General features: G+C 42.6%; 1 protein-coding gene across 7 annotated transcripts in view; it reads right to left on the minus strand.

The window, feature by feature from the left end:
* Positions 1-243: 243 nt before the first annotated feature.
* frmpd1a (FERM and PDZ domain containing 1a) overlaps positions 244-20,797 on the minus strand; it is a 294,153-nt gene continuing 273,599 nt past the window's right edge. For 3 of the 7 annotated variants that reach the window (XM_085983574.1, XM_085983599.1, XM_085983605.1), the window contains one exon: positions 244-9,081. In XM_085983574.1, the coding sequence (XP_085839700.1) occupies positions 6,719-9,081 (2,363 nt within the window). In that variant the 3' untranslated portion in view covers positions 244-6,718. The remainder of the gene's footprint in view (positions 9,082-20,797) is intronic. The other 4 variants (XM_085983564.1, XM_085983555.1, XM_085983583.1 and 1 more) reach the window with 3 other exon arrangements.

The following is a 20,797-nucleotide window of genomic DNA, read 5'->3' on the forward strand; positions in this document are numbered from 1 at the left end:
GTTAAGATCGGCAGGACTCGTGTCCCCGGCGCTGCCGGGTTCTTCGGCCATTTTCAGCCTCACCCGCAACCTCCCCACCTCCCCAGAAACATTGGGGCCAATATTTCAGTGAGCAAGTGGTCAATGTCAATCTATGGAACAGATTCCCTCGGGAGAGAGTGGAAGCAGGTACAGTAGTATTGATTAATTCAAATGCAAATTAGATTTCTTTCAGAAAATTATATTTTGGGATAATTTAAGATGTGACATGTGGTAAGTGGAGTATGCTTGGGAGGAGCAGGTGACTTTGGACCTATGGTTCCCAAAGCTTTCCACCACTGGAGTTTTCTTCGCCTCATGGGTCTGTTGTAGACTAATTGATAGAGATTGATTGCAATGTTTAGTCAATAACTCCATTATTGTCATATCATGTGACGGCCAGGATGGTACCAGGAGAACTCGATGGACCTTGGTCTTTTTTTGTCGCGCAATTCCTGTTTCTAAGATCCTACAGCTCAATGCCAGATATGCTGGAATCATATGTCAGACTCAAGCCCACGCATGATCCAATCAGCTGTCCGTTCTACACCCCACTGGATTTTATTTTCCACTGAAGGCTCATCCGTTCCCATCAGCTTTCTGCCAGGCGGATTAGGTTAAAATGACTCCCTTGAAGGCTGCAATGGTGGGATTGTAGGGTCCCTCTGGAGGGATGGACTAATATGAGTCAAATGTCCTTCCTTATCCGTCATTGTCTTGTGGTCTACGAGTGACTTCTATGATCAGTAATCTTCGTCAATTCATTCACCTTCACCACTCCCTAATAACGTTTAAATCATATCAAATTGAGGCACAAGTGAAAATGTGACCATTTTAGTTTATGTTTCACCTTCGGTCTCTGACCTGAAGGATTCATTCATTCATTCATATCAATATTTGCCTATCCCACAAGAAGAAAGATAGCCCTATCTGTACATCGTAGCAACAGCAGCTTAGATGTCTATCGTACTCCTCATGTACAGAGAGATGTGTCAGGCACTCGGTTGTAGGAACACACACACACACACACACACACATTGCCTTAATTTCCAATAATAGAAAATAGAAGTTTATTGTGGATTTCCAACACCAGGTTGTGTGCCTTGTCTCAACTCCCAGTGTCTCTGATTGAATCGGTCATTCCACAACTGTTTCAGCAACTTAAATTTGTACATTTAAAAACAAATTGCTCACTAATTTATGCAAGACATTTGCATCGCATCAAAATATCATTTAATTGCATCAGAGAGACAGTCAAGTAACAAACATACCTGAAATGTTTTAATTGGATCTAAGAGCATACAGGATAATATTTGTGTTCATTTTTTGCTACACAGCTTATTACAGTAAATGAGGCCTTTTATCATCGCATTGCAAATACAAAGCCATACCAAGTACATTTCCTATTACTAAGACTGCTTCTCAAAGCTTTACATAGGATTATACATCTTATAGAAAGAGTGACAATGCTGTCTCTTGGACCAGCTTAATAGGAAAAGGTGCAAAGTGCATTGTACCTACGCTGGGAAATTCAAGTGTCTAAAAACATTGCATCACGCGTTTGTCAGTCCAATAAAAGCATTCTCTCATTTCAATGCTTTAATAAAAGACTTTGCTGGTACAAAGTCCACAACAACACAGCAGATTGACGTACTACTCAACACAGGAAAAAAGCATATTAAGAACAGCTATGCTTTACTTGTTAATGAGCAGAGTCAAATCATGTACACTTACATAGGGCCTGATTTTATATTACTTTTTTCAAACCAGTACTTACACGATGCCATTGGCACCTTTTTGCACTGATTTCACATCTAATATCCATTTGTAGAGTTGTGTTGGAGCATTTTCCAAATATGATCAATACAGGATAGCATTTTTTTAATCCTTGTTTTGAGTGTCCGATAAGAGGAATTACTAGTAGTAGCCAATCCCCTCAGGGATTTAATTTTTTTTCTTTAAAAATTTGATGAATTTTGTGCCCATTATAGTGAAACACGCAGGAGTCAATTTTAAACCCAAACAGATTTTGGTTGGGTGGGAGTGTGGGGTGAATGCGAAATGCACTTGCTAGCCTAAATTTCAAGCCCGGGATTTTTTAATTCCCCTCCTCCCCTCCCCCACCTAGATTCTGCCGGGTGGGTAGGGTTAAAATCAACCACTTCCCAGTGTCAGCATCAAGCACCCCCAGGTCAGGTATGGTACAGATACAAAGTGAAGCTCCCTCTACTATGTTCCAATGTTGTGGCTTAATCCCAGCCTCAGAAGATCATTCTGTATTACACCAGTGGGATTTTTCCCCCATTTCCCATATCAACCATAACAGTAACAACAACTTACATTTATATAGTGTCTTTAACACAGTAAAATGTCCCAAGATGCTTCACAGGAGTGTAATCAGACAAAAGGATGCCTGCATCTGGACTAGCCAAACTCTTGGCTTAGGATTCTTCTAGCCGGCAAAGCGGAGACCTTAGTCCCATCCCTCTGGGTTGGACAAAAAAGGATGTTACCTGGGCTGGAGCGCTTCAGCTATGAAGAGAGACTTGTCAGGCTGGGGTTGTTTTCCTTAGAGCAGAGAAGGCTGAGGGGGGACCTGATTGAGGTGTACAAAATTATGAGGGGCATAGATAGGGTAGATAGAAAGGAACTTTTCCCCTTAGTAGAGGAGTCAATAACAAGGGGGCATAGTTTCAAGGTAAGGGGCAGGAGGTTTAGAGGGGATTTGAGGAAAAACTTTTTCACCCAGAGGGTGGTTGGAATCTGGAACTCACTGCCTGAAAGGGTGGTAGAGGCAGGAACCCTCACAACATTCAAGAAGCATTTAGATGAGCACTTGAAATGCCATAGCATACAAGGCTACGGACCAAGTGCTGGAAAATGGGATTAGAATAGACAGGGCTTGATGGCCGGCGCGGACACGATGGGCCGAAGGGCTTCTTTCTGGACTCTATGACTCTATGAAAATTGACACCGCGCCGAAGGAGGAGACATTAGGACAGGTGACCAAAAGCTTCATCAAAGAGGTAGGTTTTATGCAACGTTTTAAAGGATGAGAGAGAGAGAGGTGGACAGGTGGAGAGGTTTAGGGAGGGAGGGAATGACAGACCTTAGGGCCTAGACAGTTGATGGTACAGCCGCCAATGGTGTAGCAAAGGCAGTAGGGAATGCCTAAGAGGCCAGAATTGGAGGAACACAGAGTTTGCAGAGGATGTAGTGCTGGAGGTGGTTACAGAAATAGGGAGAGTCGAAGTGATGGAGGAATTTGAACACTAGGATGAGAACTAAAATTATACTAATGAACTCTACATGATATTTTCAATTTAGTGTCAGACTGAGCTGAATAATGAGCAATATTGTGCTACGTACTTGAACCCACTATGGACTGCATCTGGACTGGCCAAACTCTTGGCTTAGTATTCTTCTAGCCGGCAAAGCTGAGACCTTAGTCCCATCCCTCTGGGCTGGACAAAAACATAGGCCCCAGAGATGAGAGGACTGTGCCAATCAAGTGCTTAGGTAGTTCCGATTTTTAAAAAATTAAGAAAGGACAAGGGTCCATTTTAGCTTTTCCTCTACCTTGTTAATGATGTTGGATGCTACAGTGCCATGATTATGCAAATACATCATGGTCACCTATGCCTCAGCACAAAGAGAAACTTTGCAGAGTGCTCAATATTGACATGAAATAATTATTTTGCTTCTTGAACGATGGCCCAGTGTAAAGTACTGAGCCGTTTAGATTAGGAAGGTCCTAGGCTTGATCCTTGTTCTGTGTCGAGTTAGTTGATCTTAGTCAAGTCAACAAGGAGGAGGTTCATTATAATTGGCCTCAAGCCCCTGAGCTAAGGAATAGAGAATGGCTGGGGTTCATACTTCTGATTGCTACTCAGTGATCTCCCCCCAACTACACAGCTAAACCTGTGCAACAACAGACGTGGGAAGTGCTTGGAGGAGATGGCCCCATGGCCAAGATAGCCTCCTGATGCTATTCTCAACATACACAAAAAACTGGTCACTGGCCAATGGCACTCCATCCCAACATGAACCAATACTCGCTGGAGAGCAAAAATAACTAAAAAATGCAAAGCAATTCCACAAAAATATATTGTGCAAATTCAGATTTCCAACATCACAAAAATATAAAAACAGTTTTCTCATAAAATTTGTAATTTTTCCTCTCCTTTTTAATTAAAGAAGCAGAAAACATTTTTTCAACCTAGGTTGGTTTGTTTCACTGATTAAAATTACTAACGGCTGCATCAATGTAAATAGCAGCTCCAACAGCTTCCTGTAATCTGAATGAACTAATTGTGTGCTCGTTGTCATTGCCCGGTTGTATTTTTGCTAACAGACCCATTTGTCTGGAAACCTGTGAATGAGACAATGAAGCCCATTGAATTCATGCTCATCAATAACCAGAACTAAAAGGATTATTTTATTCCTTCCAAATAACCTCTTACAAAAGGAGTAAACCATTACAGACTTTGATCATTGTATTAATGTTTGTACATTATACTGCTTGTGCTTCACATCTCTATTTAATAATAGTAAATAATTGTTAGTTTGCTACTCTGTAAAACCTAACTTGAGTTTAATATCAACCATTGTGAAATTAGTGCCATAGCAATAGCATGAGCCAAAAGGATAACTTCCTGCAGGGGATTATCCCACCTGTCTACTGTAAATTTGGTGGAAGAGCCACGGAAATCCTGGAATAAATAGCGGAAACAATGCTTACAGCGATTTTCTGAGGTGTCCGTGCTCTCCTGCCACAGTTGTGGGAATTCCCCCCCACCCCCGTGGAAATTCAGCCTCAATGTTTAATGAGAAAATGACTGCGAGCAGGGTCATTACTAATTCTCGGGTCACACAGCTCCAACAGCTTATCGCTGCAGCTTTCAGATGGTAGGCGCAAAGGTCAATTTATGTGAATTACTGTTGAAAGAAAATAATTTGCCAAAATACCTGAAATTATAACGAGCCTCTCTCTCTCTCTACACAGACATGTACAATATGTTCTTCTGCGAAAGCGTGTACTGAACAATAGAAATATTTATTTTATACCTATTTATGGAATTTACATTTGTTTTATTTTATTCCAAAATATCTCGAGGAGGTTCTAGGAGTTTTGAGCCAAAGAATGAAAAACAAGGAACATCCTTTATACTATGCTGATTAAAAACGGTCCTGGCATCCCTTATCACAATATGCTAAAGGGATTCACAAAGGCGATTCCCTCATCCAACACTCCCCACCCTATCCAGGGACTGGTACTCATAGGAAGGACAGGCCGAGAGATTGCAGTACATTAATTTTAATGGCTGGAAAGTTCCAGACTGCAGGCATATGTCCTGATGTGCACTCCCCAGGAGTAGTGCATCATGGAGTCACCCCCAGACTCACAAATCATAAGGGGAACTACAGAACAAACTAGAATTTTTACTACAGACTTGTACGTGACAAATAGTGGCTTCTATCATGAGATAAGTGTCGGCCTGAATTCTGGCATGTCAAAAGGTTGATGAGGTGATCGCCAAGTTTTTCTGTTTATAGAAACCAGTGAGAAAGCTAATGGTTTTTCTCACCATGTAACGGCAGTACTTGGCTTAGTCATATTCATAATAATGAAAATCAGCTTCTCTTCCCACATTGGCCCATTTAACCTCTACCCTAAAATGAACAAGGTCTTCTGTGGAGATAAAAATCACACAACTATTAGGTAAACTGGTTGGAGAAAGCTTTCAGGTAAATAAATCCTAGCCAGTGATGGAAAATGCAGCCTGTTTCCAGAGGTCATGAGGAAATCCAATGTCTGCCACTCAATGCTATAACATGGAAATAGGATCAGTATTTTTTAATACCATGTTTTTCTCCATTAGGACGTCAACATCAAAGAATGGAACAGTCTTCAGCTTATTGCACCTCGTGCTAATATCAAAATTCCCAAGACAGACAGAGCCCGAGATAGATGCTGAGCAATAATGCCTATATTCCCTCTACTATGCCTACTTTAACAACAGCTTCATAACATCCCCTCCATCCCCTCAGCACATGTGCACACACACCCACATACATACGCACATGCACTCATACACACACATGCATATACACCCATGCAGACACATATGTACACACACACACACCCCCATGCAGACACATATGTACACACACACACACATACATGCACACACACACGCGCAACAGTTTCATTCATACAGAAGCCATCAGTTTGGCCCCTCTCGGAGTAAGATTGCCAATTTACAGTGTCAACTCATACCAAAGAATTTTGTGGCATGACCTTGTTACCTCTCGGAACTCGATTGAAAACCCCCGAAACATGTAAGGTCTATGGATTAACATGGACTCGAAACTCAATTCTATGGTTGGAAGGTCAGGATTCTAATGCACTGACCAGTATCGCTATATATGAAGCATATATATGGAAGTCGTGAATGAACAATCAGCTGCCAAGAGTTTTATGTTAACACCCAAATAAGACATTGCCTTGCATCATCAATACTAAGTCCTTATTAGCTGGCACTGGCTACATGACTTATAACAATGTGTTGTACTACACACTTGTTGTCTGCAAGGGATGAACTCAGTGCACTGTAATGTACTTGGTACACAATTCCATTATCTTTTGGGATTTTTAATTGTATTCTCTCGCGCCCACAAACTTCACAAACACTGTTTTCTATTGTGAAGGTGAATCACTTTTGAATAGTTGGGTCAGACTGAAAACCCCAGCAGTCAGTGTTGTATAGTGTTGAGCTAGCAGTTTCACGCTTAAATCATCTGACCTTCTGCCGCATGCATCCTCAGAGGCTTGCACAAAGGTTTTATAAGTCATAACAACCTCTCTCAAGTTACTGACCACTTCCGCATGACGCTCTGCACAGTGCATGCAGGTTGTGAACTGGAGGCATGTCGCTGTTAGCTGTGAGAGAGCCTGGAAACTTTCTGAAACTCCCAGGAGCATCTCATCAGGGACCTGGTCTACTTTTATGCCCTTCTGGCAGGCAGACATCAGCTTTCTGCATTCGGTGTAGAGTTTCTGCTTGGTTGATGAAAAAAGTGTTGCACATTCTTCCTCCACATGACTTTCTCTGGGGCAGTCCTTCAAAACATCGAGTAGCTCCACGATACCATTCTGTACCAGCCTGAATCCATTTGGCATGTTGTATCTTTTATCCTTGAGTTTTGAAAGAATGGATCCATCATGCTTCGCTGTTGCATCAGTTTTAGGAACATCAAAGTAGCAGCTGGTAAGCATGGCTTCATCACTTTGTCCATCGAATCTGGTGAGGTATAGGGACAAGGGACTTCCTGAAGCAGGTGGAGTGGTCCTCGGTGAAGATTGCTGTGTGGAATTTTCTAGATCTTTGCTTTCATCATCATCAGTGCCCAGTGCTCTAAAACAGTTCCCATATGCCATCTGGCAGCCACACGCCTCCTTTCCACCCATTGAGAGCTGTTTATTTGTTTGCTTACCCGTGTCACTTGTAAGAACAGCTGAGATTCCAGAGCTAACATTCAGATCTAATTTATCTTCTGGTTGTTTGAGACGGTTGGATTTGGCTGGAGGACATTCATTTTGTCGAGTTGGAGTTGCAGTTGCAGATTCCTGAGTCACTGAGTTGTCTACTTCATAAAGCAGCTTTGATGTATTTGTCGGTGAAGATGCTTCCTGAGGAGGATTTTTATCTTGTGTGCAGAGTATTGTTGCACTGAACTCATTTATATTTTTTTGTGTGGGAGGCATAAGTGACTCAACCTGGTTGGTGTTCAGTTCTGATTTTGATAAGCAGTCCCTCAAGCGGTCTTCTGCAGGTTCCGTGTGAAATTCAGAAATGTTAGGGGACCTCGCTGAGAAAACTTCCATCTTTGGTTCTAAGGTTGGTGATGACAAATGTTTAACCATGCCAAATGTCTTAAAGGACACACGGTTTAAATTCAGAAGCAGCCTGGACATGTCGAGAGAGTAAGCGTCTTTGCTTTCTTTGTCTCCTTCAGATGACTCCCTCCTGCTGGAGATTTCCTCTTCCAGAATCACGTTTTCTGGGAACGCTGCCTGATTCCCACTGGGCATCATCGAATATATTTGTGAAGTTATACTGCCATTGTCGTCTTGGTAACATGAGCCTCCTCTGTCACAGTTTTCAATCTCTTCTTTGAAGGTGAACGTATTCTCTTTGGAGTCTATTTGACATAGGGTTTGTCTGAGTGCTGTTCCATTTTGACCTATGTCCACCCATTGAGCACACTTCTCATGTCCCTTTTCTAGGACTGTATTGTTTTCGACAATTGCTTCATGTTCTTTAGCTTTCATGCTAATGGTGTTCAGGGTTTGTTGTTCATTAGTGCAAGACACAGTGGTAACATATGTCTTATCTTCTGTTGCATTCTCTGAGCATGTATGTCCAAGCTCCAGAATTACTCCTGAAGGACTTGAACACTCCTCCATATTGGAACTATCTGCTCCAGGCAGCTTCATGTTAAGGACAGGTTTTTTTGTGTTCCCTCCTCCTTCAGAACAGCCTGCTTTTGGAGCATAGCCCTCTTTATTGTCTGAATCACATGGGTAACGTGTAGCTGAAACCGGAGTTATGATTGTTATTGCTTCTGTAACTGATTTGGTTTCCATGGTATCAGGCTCCATCTCCATTAAATCTGATGTGGCCTTTTTATTGGCACAGATGGAGATGGACTTTGATGGACCAATTGTCTTAGTTTCCAACAAGGCAGGTTCACTCTCAGTACTCGTCAAAGAAGAGAGAGTTGGTGATTGCTGCATCCTTGACACAAGATTTTCCCTTTCATAACAACACATGTGATCTTCACCATTGCTTGAATAACACTGGGATAGAACAACTTTTACATCATAAAGGTCCTTGGGTGTGAAATGCCCTTTTTCTGTATTTGTTGCATATTTTGCTTCTTCAATTTCACCTTTGATGCTTTCTGCAGACTTGATGTCCATTCCGATGATGTAAAGACTTGATCTTGTCCGCACGTTCCATTTCTCTTCAATCCCCTTAATATAGGCAGACTCCAAATCTGCCGAGAAAATGAAAAAAGTATTTAAATTGTTGACGTAGCGCTAATGTTTCCTGCAAATGCCAAGCAATACATTGATTGCTCTGCTAGTTAACATTGTTTAAGCAGTTCAATTTTCTTCTGCACACCTCTCATTTAGAATATTAGAAAAGCGTATATTTAGAATACACTTTTCAGTATATAAGTAGAGCTGTGGAAAAGGGAACTGTCCTATTCTAAGTGAAATCCAGAATAATGGATATGGAGCAAAAACTCCTGTTCCTATGTTCCTTTCTACTTTATTATGTGACAAACAACTTGAGTATGCTGGTTCAAATCACTTCTTGTAACGAGTTATTCCTATGATTCTGTGAAAGGTATTCCCCCTCTCTCTGTTAGGCACCTGGCCTGGGGTACACTGATCATGTAAGACGAAAGGTGCCCTTGAATTTCTTGCATGCCACAGATGCGCTTTCAGCATCGAGCCCACATCCTCCCTTCCTACCCCTCCTTCCCTCCCCCTACCACCGCCCAACTGGGCCTAGCACCAGTAGGCAAAACATGAAACAAGGGTGTAGCTGCATGAATGAGGGGCCTGTAGATGTGCTCCTTGCCACTGGCATTGGGGTCTTCTGGTTGCTTCCAGGAACCACAGACCACAAGCCCTCTCCCCTTTACTGAGGGGCCCAAAGGTCAAACAACGAGCCAAGTGAGGTGGGAGGCCGGGAACGCCTCCTTCCTGCCTAATTTCCATTGCAATGCTGAACCAGCACCCACTCCAGGCGCAGGACTAGACACGTAGACTAGACAATGGGGCTGTGGTGGAAAGGGTGGACAGCTTTAAGTTCCTCGGAGTCCACATCACGGAAGACCTTTCCTGGTCCCTCAACACCTCCTCTCTGGTGAAGAAGGCCCAGCAGCGCCTATATTTCCTAAGGAGGCTGAAGGGATGTAACCTGTCACCCCTGATCCTCTCTAACTTTTACCGCTGCACTATAGAGAGCATCCTGACAAACTGTATCACAGTATGGTATGGCAGCTGTAGCTACTATGACCGGAAAGCCCTGCAGCGGGTAGTCAAAACTGCCCAACGCATTACCGGCACCCGGCTACCGACCATAGAGCACATATACCAGAAACGCTGTCTACGGAGGTCACGGTCCATCATCAAAGACCCTACCCACCCCAGTCACAGTCTGTTCGCCCTCCTGCCATCTGGGAGACGCTACAGATGCATTCGCACCCGTACGACCAGATTTAGGAACAGCTTCTTTCCCAGGGCTGTCATCCCACTGAACTCCACAAATAAACTCTAAAGCCTGCACATCTGCCAATGCACTTTATTATGGTTATGTTTATGTTAATATACTATAAGCCAAATGTATGTTGAATGTTTAAATGTCTTAATCCAAATGTACACTCTCGGGAGCCGCAAGCCTACATTTCGTTGTACTGCACTTGTGCACTAACAATGACAATAAAAGTGATTTGATTTTGATTTGTACCTTTGGAGAACCTTAAGATATCCCAGGGCAGTGCAGCAGGGGCAGAAACCTAGCACAATACGACTCTGTCACTTTTACCTCTCACTATGTTGGGCAGATAAGCATTTCCCAGACACAATAAAGAGGAAAATCCACTCGGTTAATCTTCCAGAACCTATTGTTTTACATTTAATTTATTAAACAAGCATAGTGACAGCTTTGATGTGTTTGGTGTCAGCTGTGGCTCAGTGGTAGCACACCCACTCCAGAGATTTGAGCACGTCAGCTGACACTTTTGGATGAAACGTTAAACCGAGATCCCTTCTGCCCTCTCGGGTGGATGTAAAAAATCCCATAACACTATTCAAAGAAGAGCAGGGGAATTCTCCTGTTGTCTTGGCAAATATTGATCCTTCAGCCAACATCACTAAAATGGATGATCTGGTCATTTATCTCACTGCTGTTTGTGAGACCTGGCTGTGTGCAAATTGGCTGCTATGTTTCCTACATTACAACAGCGACTACACTTCAAAAGTACTTCATTGGCTGCGAAGTCATAGAATCACTGAAACTTACAGCACAGAAGGAGGTCATTCGGTCTGGCGCACTTTGGGACATCCTGAGATTGTAGGAGGTGCTATGTAAATGTAAGTCATTCTTTCTTCTTCTATATTATTTACGGTGTGGAGATGCCGGAGTTGGACTGGGGTGGACAAATGTAAGAAGTCACACAACACCAGGTTATAGTCCAACAGCTTTATTTGAAATCACAAGCTTTCGGAGCGCTGCTCCTTCGTCAGGTGAAGTGGAGAAATGCATAAAGACACAGCTTATATAGTCAGAGAATAATGTCAGATGTTTACAGGTAATCTTACCCGATCTTCGGGTAAGCATTCTCCAAGGCGGCCTTCGAGACACACGACAACGCAAAATCGTCGAGCAGAAACTGATAGCCAAGTTCCGCACCCATGAGGACGGCCTCAACCGAGATCTTGGGTTCATGTCACGCTACATGTAACCCCACCTGACGCAGGGTCATCCAGACTCAAGTCGACATTGGCTTGTTCTCTCTACACAGATGCGGCCGGACCTGCTGTGATTTCCAGCAAAAAAAATGTTTTCTGTCTGTTTTTTTGTTTTTCATACAGACCCCAGCATCTGCATGTTCTTTGATGTAATGTTTTCCTTACTGACCTGTTTGGACACCATTCACACCTTTGATTGCTATGATTATCTCTCTGCCGAGGTGCTATAAATGGCAGTTGGAAAGATTACCTGTAAACATCTGACATTATTCTCTGACTATATAAGCTGTGTCTTTATGCATTTCTCCACTTCACCTGACGAAGGAGCAGCGCTCCGAAAGCTTGTGATTTCAAATAAAGCTGTTGGACTATAACCTGGTGTTGTGTGACTTCTTATATTATTTACAGTTTTGATAAAGGTATATAACTTCTGTAACAGTTTTTTTTTTGCATATCTTGTACCATTTTGTGTAAATGGAATATTTGTGTTTGTCAAGTTGAGGTATGTCAATATGGCCAATTAAAAACTTAGAATCACACACTCCCACATCAGTTATAACACAAGAGTAAAAGTCTCCCTACTGCCCCAAAATGCACTTTTGTTCCAGCCTTAGAAAAACCACTCTCTACTGCACCAATGTCAATTTTTACACTTCCCATGACTACCATTTATGCCCTCTGAGTGAGCTGCCAACCTCCTAAGTCCATAGTTTCCTCTTTCCACCATAATAACCCTGATTTTGTAGAAATTAACAAATCAAAATCAAGTTGGCAGGTGCTCACAATTTTGCTTCAGAGATTGCCATCCAACTTTGCTTGGTCATGCTCGATCAACCTTACTGAATTCTTTGAGGAAGTAACAGAAAGAGTAGAGAAGGATAATGACACCATACTTGTATTTTCAAAAAGTCTTTGATAAGATACTGCATGTAGACTCATGACTAAGATCAGAACATGTGGAGTCAGAGGACAAGTAGCAGAGTGGATATCAAGTTGGCTACAAAACAGGAAAAAGAGAGTAGGGATTAAAGGTAGTTAATCAGACTGGCGGAAGGTGGGAAGTGGTGTTACACAGTGATCAGTGCTGGGACCACTGCTGGTCATCATTTACACAAACAATTTGGACTCAATCAGAAGTCCAATTTCAAAGTTTGAGAATAACACCAAATTGGGGGTATAGTTAATACTGCAGAAGACTGTGACAAAATTCAAGACGTTAATAAACTTGCAGAATTGGCATGTAAATGGCAAATGAGTTTCAATATAGTCAATGTGAGGAAAATTTTGGTAGGGGAATAAGGAGGCTGCATACTCCACAGAAAATAAGAGTCTAAATGGGGTAGAGCAGCAAAGGGATCTGGGACACAGATCACTAAAAGTAGCAACGCAGGTTCACAAGGCCATAAAAAATGCAAACAGAGCACTGGCATTCATTTCTAGAGGAACAGACTTGAACAGCAGAGAAGTTATGTTAAACTTAAAGAACATTGGTTAGACCACACATAGAATACTGTGCCCAGTTCTGGCCTCCATATTACAAAAAGGATATAGAGGCACTGGAGAAGGTGCAAAAAGATTTACATGGTTGAAACCAGAACTGAGAGGTTATAACTATCAGGATAGACTGAACAGGCTGGGGCTCTTTTCTAGAGAAAAGAGAAGGTTGAGGGGTGACCTAATAGAGGTCATTAACATTATGAAGGGGTTTGCTAAGTGGAAACATTTCTCTGTTTACCCTGAGGGGGGGGGGGGGGGGGGGGGGAGTCCAAAACCAGGGGCCATAAATATATCATAGTCACTAATAAAGTCTCCTGCCATCTTCAAAGATTTGTGTACATACACCCCAGGTCTTCCTGTTCCTACACTCCCTTTAAAATTGTACTATTTAGCTTACATTGCCTCTCCTCATTCTTCCTATCAAAATTAATCACTTCACACTTCTCTGCGTTAATTTCATCTGTCAAGTATCTGCCCATTTCACCAGTCTTTCTATGTCCTCCTGAATTCTGTTACTATCCTCCTCAGTGTTTACTACATTTCTAAGTTTTGTGATATCTGCAAACTTTGAAATTCTGACCTGTATGGAAACATGGAAGATAGGAGCAGGAGTAGGCCATTCGGCCCCTCGAGCCTGCTCTGCCATTCAATGAGATCATGGTTGATCATCCAAATTCATATCCCCATATCCCTTGATCCCTTTAGCCTTAAGAAATATATCCAACTCCTTCTTGAATATATTTCATGAATTGGCCTCAACTGCCTTCTGTGGTAGAGAATTCCACAGGTTCACCACTCTCTGGGTGAAGAAATTCCTCCTCATCTCTGTTCTAAATGGCTTACCCCTTATCTTTAGACGGTGACCCCTGGTTCTGGACTCCCCGCCATCGGGAACATCCTTCCTGCATCTAGTCTGTCTAGTCCAGTTAGAATTTTATAAGTTTCAATGAGAGCCCCTCTCATTCTTCTAAACTCCAGTGAGTATAAACTCAATCAACCCAATCTCTCCTCATACATGATTCCTGCCATCCCAGGTGAATCTTCGCTGCACTCCCTCCATGGCAAGAACATCCTTCCTCAGATAAGGCAACCAAAACTGCACACAATACTCAAGGTGTGGTCTCACCAAGGCCCTGTACAACTGCAGCAAGACATCCTTGCTCCTGTACTCGAATCCTCTCGCTACGAAGGCCAACATACCATTTGCCTTCTTAACCGCCTGCTGCACCTGTATGCTTACCTTCAGCGACTGGTGCACAAGGACACCCAGGTCTCGTTGCACTGCCCCTTCTCCCAATCTATTGCCGTTCAGATAATAATCTGCCTTCCTGTTTTTGCCACCAAAGTGGATAACCTCGCATTTATCCACATTATACTGCATCTGCCATACATCTGCCCAATCACCCAACCTGTCCAAATCATACTGGAGTTTCTCGGCATCCTCCTCACAGCACACACGCCCACCCAGCTTTGTGTCGTCTGCAAATTTGGAGATATTACATTTAGTTCCCTCGTCTAGATCATTAATATATATCGTGAATAGCTGGGGTCCTAGCACCAATCCCTGTGGTACCTCACTAGTCACTGCCTGCCACTCGGAAAAAGACCCGTTTATTCCAATTCTTTGCTTCCTGTCTGCCAACCAGTTCTCTATCCAAGTCAGTACCTTGCCCCCTTGTCCCCCCTTGTCAGTATACCCAATTTCAGGTCATTAATATATATCAAAAAGAGCAATGGTCCTAATACCGACCCCTGGGGACACCACTATATAATTCTGTCCAGTTTGAACAACAACCGTTCACCACTACTCTCTGCCTTCTGTCCCTTAGGCAATTTTGTATCCACGTTGCCACTGTCTCTTTAATCCCATGGCCTTCAATTTTGCTAACAAGTCTATTATGTCATACTTTATCAAATGTCTTTTGAAAGTCCATATACACAACGTCAACCGCACTATGGTCATCAACCTTCGCCGTTTCTTTATCAAAGAACACAATCAAGTTTGTCAAACACAATTTGCCTTTAACAAATCTGTGCTGGCTTTCATTTATTAGCCCATATTTTTCCAAGTGTAATTAAATATTTTCCTCGATTAATGTCTCTAAAAGTTCCCCCACATTACAACAGTGACTCCACTTCAAAAGTATTTCATTGGCTGTAAAGCACTTTGAGATGTCCGGTGGTCATGAAAGGCGCTATATAAATGCAAGTCTTCTTCCTTCCACCAATGTTAGGCCAACTGGCCTGCAGTTGCTAAGTTTATCCCTCCTCCTTTTTTGAACAAGGTTGTAACATTTGCAATCCTCCAGTCCTCTGGCACAACTCCCATATCTAAGGAGGATTGGAAGATGGTGGTCAGAGCCTTACTTCCCTCAGCAACCTAGGATGCATCCCATCTTGATCAGGTGATTTTTCTCCTTTTAGTGCTGCCAAACTTGTAAGTACCTCCTCTTTATCTATTTTTATCCTGTTCAATTTCTCTACTACCTCCTGCTTTACTATGACATCGGCTGCATCCGCTTTAGTAAAGACAAATGCAAAATACTCATTTAGTACCTCAGCCGTGCTGAGCCTCCACAAGAAGATCTCCTTTTAGGTCCCTAATTGGCCCCACCCTTCCTTTGACTACCCTTTTACTATTTATGTGTTTATAAAAGACTTTTGGGTTCCCTTTTATGTTAGCCACTAATCTATTCTCATACTCTGTTTGCCATTCTTAGTCCCTCTTTTAGATCTCCTCTGTACTTTCTATATTCAGCTTGATTCTCTATTGTATTATGAATCTTACATTTGTCATAAGCCTCCCTTTTCTGTTTCATTTTAATCTCTATAGCTTTAGTCAACCGGGAAGTTCTAGATTTGGATGCCCTTCCTTTCCCTTTCATGGGAATGTATCTATTCTTTACCCAAACTATCTTCTCTTTGAAGGCCTCCCATTGCTCATTTACTGTTTTACCTGCCAATCTTTGATTTCAATCCATCTGGGCCAGATCCCTTTTCAACTCACTGAAATTGACCCTCCTCCAATTGAGTATTTGCACATTTGATTGTTCCTTGTCCTTTTCCATAACTACTCTAAACCTAATGATGTTGTGATCACCGTTTCCCAAGTGCTCTCCCACTGAAACATGTTCCACTTGCCCCACTTCATTCCCCAGAACTAAATCCAGCACTGCTTTCTTCCACACTAGTCTGGAAGCATACTGATCAAGAACATTCTCTTATACACATTTCAGGAATTCTTCCCCCCTCTGCCATTTACACTGTTAATTTCCCAGTCTATCTTAGGATAATTGAAGCCCCCCATTATCACTACTCTATAGTTATTGCATCTTTCTACATGATCTATAATGTACACCCAGCATTGTTCCTTAATTCTAACCAAATAGATTCTGCCTTTGAACCTTCAAGTACATCATCCCTTTCTAGTACTGTAACAGTATTGTTGATCAATACTGCCACACCCCTTCTTTTCTTGATTCCCTATCTTTCCTGAATACATTGTAGCCAGGAATATTAAGTGCCCATTCCTCCCCTTGTTTGAGCAAGGTCTCCATTATTGACACTATATCATAATCCCATGTAGCTACTTGTGCCTGCAGCTCACCAACCTTATTTACCATGATCCATGCATTTAAGAACATGCACTCTAAACCCACCTTAGACTGCCTCACATTTGAGTACCCATGGAACTGTACCCAATGACAGTAGTCATGGAATTCCCTATTTTCCACTTTGTCAAGTCTTCCACTGTTTCTCTCTATCTTGTTCTTTTAGCCCCATGTCTGGCTTTCTCTCTCCCATTTCTTCACCTCTCTCTCTTCCCCCCTCCATCTCTCCCTCTCTTTGTCTCTACCCCATCTACCCCCTTCTCTCTCAGCTCACCTCTTCGCATCTCTCGCTCTCTAGTCCCACATCTCCTTTCTCTCTCTCTCTCTCTCTCACACACACACACACACTCACTCTTCCCCCGCCCTGAACCTCTTGTTCCATACCGACTTCTGTGAGCACCCTGCCCGATCTCTGTTGGCTGAAAAAAAAGTAGCAGGTAATCCTCCCAACATTAGCTGCGGATAACTTCCCAAATAAGGTCTGGCTGCCTTCTCTTCCACTTTGGCCTGGCGACCCTGCTCGATCATCTTTGTGGCTTTAGCAGCACTTTAATTTTGAAATGCCGGCCAGTTGCCTTCCACGGACTGGAATAGGATGCTGAAATGAAATACAGCTGTACAGCGTTGCATGTCATATTTCAGGATCTCATGGAATTCATTATTTACAGGTTGGTTTCAAGAAGTTACTTTGTTTTCTGGTTGAAAGTTCTTCTGGAAAGGACAACCAGCAGGGCAACCAGGGAGGGAGTTGGCTCGGCAACAATTGGGAGCTGGGCAACCAGCCAACCAACAAAGAATGGGAATGGGACAAGAAGAGAGTCAGAACGTGGGTGGGAAATGCCAGGATTGGGAAGGGTGGGGGGGGGGGGGGGGGGAGGAAGTTTCTCAAAATTTAAAATAAAATATATTCACTCACAGCAGGAGATGGAGTTGTACACAAAAAGCCACAGAATAGGACCCGCAGCTTCATTATCGGGCAGTGTTATTATTTAAATTTTAAAATTAAACTGGGAATCCCAAATGGAAACCACCAGAGAAACATCAGAACTACCTATAGATAGCTGAATATGAGAATCTCCATAGGAATGTGCAGCATTCAACTCTCTGGAGTGGAGCTTGAACACATGAACTTCTAACACAGTAGCAATACTGCCACCATTAAGTCAAGACTGATCACAAACAGTTATTGTACTGAACTTCTACCCTAGTCCAAAACCCACCATTGCAAGTTGTGAAATTGAATTCAATAAATCTGGTAATTTATGGGTTGGCATAAAAAAAAGTTAGTATGAAAGCTGCTGGTTAGATATGAATACTCAACTGGTTCACTGATGCTACTCCAGCTGGTCTAGACTACATGGGACTCCAGTCCCACATTATGTGGTTGACACTTAATGGGCCAGATATTCTGATCCCTATGGGTGGGTACGCGCTGTGTACCCACCCGTAGGGACATCGGAAATGCCGGTTTCAGGCATGCGCTGGAAACTGGCATTTCCGATCTGTCAAGAAAGCACTTGACAGATCCTCCGGCTGCCCGGGAGAAGGGCCTCTGCGGGCGGACAGTTCCGCTTTTTGGAGACCCGCCGCCCGCAGAAAACTCTTACAATTCTTTCGCTTGGTAAAGGCCTGTTTTTACCAGGAGAACAGTTGAAAAAAGTTTTTTTTAAACATTTTCCACTGATTTATCATTTAAAAATACTTTAAAAAAAGGTAAGTTTAATTTTAGCCCTGTAAAAAATACTAATTATTTTTTTCAAAAATTTAAAGTTTTGTTTAAAATAGTTAATTTATTTGTACTTTCAAGTCATTTTAAAAATGTGATGTTTTTTTAAATTTATTTAAAGTTTTACTATGTTTTGGATGTGATCTCCATTCATATATTTGATAGGTCTTCCCGTCAAATGTATGAAGGAGATTCCCTTCTTTGATTGGCTCCCCATGGCCCACGTGATCCCAGGGACGCTGCGAACTACCTGCGCCTCTGGGATTTGTGGGCCCTGCGCACCGGCAGTTTGGAGAGGCTCAGCATCGGAACTGTGCACCTCCCGGGAGCCCTCAGGTAAGGGCGCAGATTTTTCCAGATCGCAGTCCTCCGCCCGCGGGAGGCCTGCAATCAGAATATCTGGGCCAATAGTACAGTCCACATGGTAACTCACATTAGTTATAGTTCCATGGCAACTCACATTGAGTACAGTACCATGGGTATTCATGCTGGGTACAGTACCATGGGTATTCATGCTGGGTACAGTACCATGGGTCGTCATGTTGGGTACAATTCAATAGTACTCAAATTGAGTACAGTTCCATTGGCAATCACATTGGGTACAGCTCTATGGGTACACACATTGAGTATAGTTTCATGGATAGTCACTTTGGGTACAGTTCCATGGCACATGTCCACAGGTATTTACATTGGGTACGGTTCCTTGGGTATGTGAGTACAGTTCCATAGGTATTCACATTGGGTACAGTTCCATGGCTACTCACAATGATTACAGTTCCATGGGTACTCACATTGAGTACAGTTCGATGAGTACTCACGCTAGGTACATTTCCATAGAACTCAAATTGTGTACAGTTCCATGGCTAATCACGTTGGGTACAGTTCCTTGAGTGAGTGAGTACAGATCCATGTTACAATGGATATAGTTCCATGGTACTTATGTTGGAGCAAAGAAAGAAATTACTCAGACAGATCAATATTTGCGATATATGGGAAGATAGAGCGTAAACATTGAGGAAAGACAGATGGACAAAAGGCATTTCAGGGAGAAATCAGGACACAGATATAGGCAAGAGAGCGATCAGGCCAAAAAAGGACAGATTGAGCAGAGAGAGAGAGAGATATTAGATAGGGGAAAGATTGCATGGATACATCAATGGGGAACGAGCAGGAGAGGTTCAAAGAGAGATCAAGGGAGACATATGTGGGGAAGAGAGAGAGACAAACATGTCAGTGTCAGAATGAGCAAGACACAAAGAGACAAAGGATTCACTGTGGAAAAACACCATGGAAGAGCTTGTAGCAAAGTTTAATCCCTGTTCCCATTACTTTGCAAAGATCTCAAGTTACTGATGCTGATTTGGATATTCTGATTGAGGATTTATCAGCTGAAGTACTCACGGAACTGCGTCTAGCTCCTTCCTCTCCCCAAGTTCCTTAATGTTAATGTTGAATACATCTTCAGTGAATTATGTATTGGATTTATGGTGAATGGACAACTAGAGAAATAACTGAAGCAGGCGGTGAGTCAATGACCTCAATTTTCTCCCCCCTCGCCCAATAAGAATGGTGCATGGTAGGGGTTAAGGTTCGGTTGAGTTGGCTAACTGACCTGGTCCTAAGGCTCCCATGCCATTTTCCCGCTCCCACCCGCCGACCTTGATGTCCGTCCTGCCGGATGTGGGAGGGAGACTGTCCTACATTATTGGAATGAGGGCGGGCAGTTAAAATGCCCTAGGCCTGCTGCTGAGATCCCTCCCGCCCGCAGCCCGCCGGTCCCAATCACGCCCCCAGTAAAAATCAAGGCCAATGTGTGTATTCATCTCACTGTCCGCTATCCAACTTCAAAACTTGCAATGGTGGGTTTTGAATTCACAAACCTCTGGGGTACAAGTCCAGTACCATAACTGTTAGGGATTAGTCCTGATTCACTAGTAGCTCGACTGCTGCTGTGTCAGAAGATCATCAGTTCAAACCCCACTCCAGACATTTGAGCACACAATTGACTCCAGGTATATGTTTACAATAAACCATCTTTTGATTTAAAGATTTCTCAGTTACCAGTTAGGAATTTAGATTTTATTTTTTAGTAGAGTATATTTTTCTTGTTTTACATTGACTTTATTCCTTTTGAATTCAAATGATTTTACCAGGGACTAAAAATCGCTAGATTAGAAGCTTAGTAATTCTCAGAACAACATCCATTTCTTCAGTTTCACTCTTTTTCAAATGAGCCCAACAGTTTGAGGAAATTGATTTCACACACCCAAAATGCAGCTTTTAACTGGGAGAGCTTCAATAATTGTGTCATTTCAGAATAATTCATGTTAATTCAGATCCTCCACATCACCCAAACTCAGTACATGTCCCTCAATAGTGTTATCACCAGCCACT

The sequence above is a fragment of the Somniosus microcephalus genome, chromosome 1, assembly GCF_052327205.1.
Source record: "Somniosus microcephalus isolate GS21.2 chromosome 1, FLI_Smic_1.0, whole genome shotgun sequence".
Classification (NCBI taxonomy): Eukaryota; Metazoa; Chordata; class Chondrichthyes; order Squaliformes; family Somniosidae; genus Somniosus; species Somniosus microcephalus.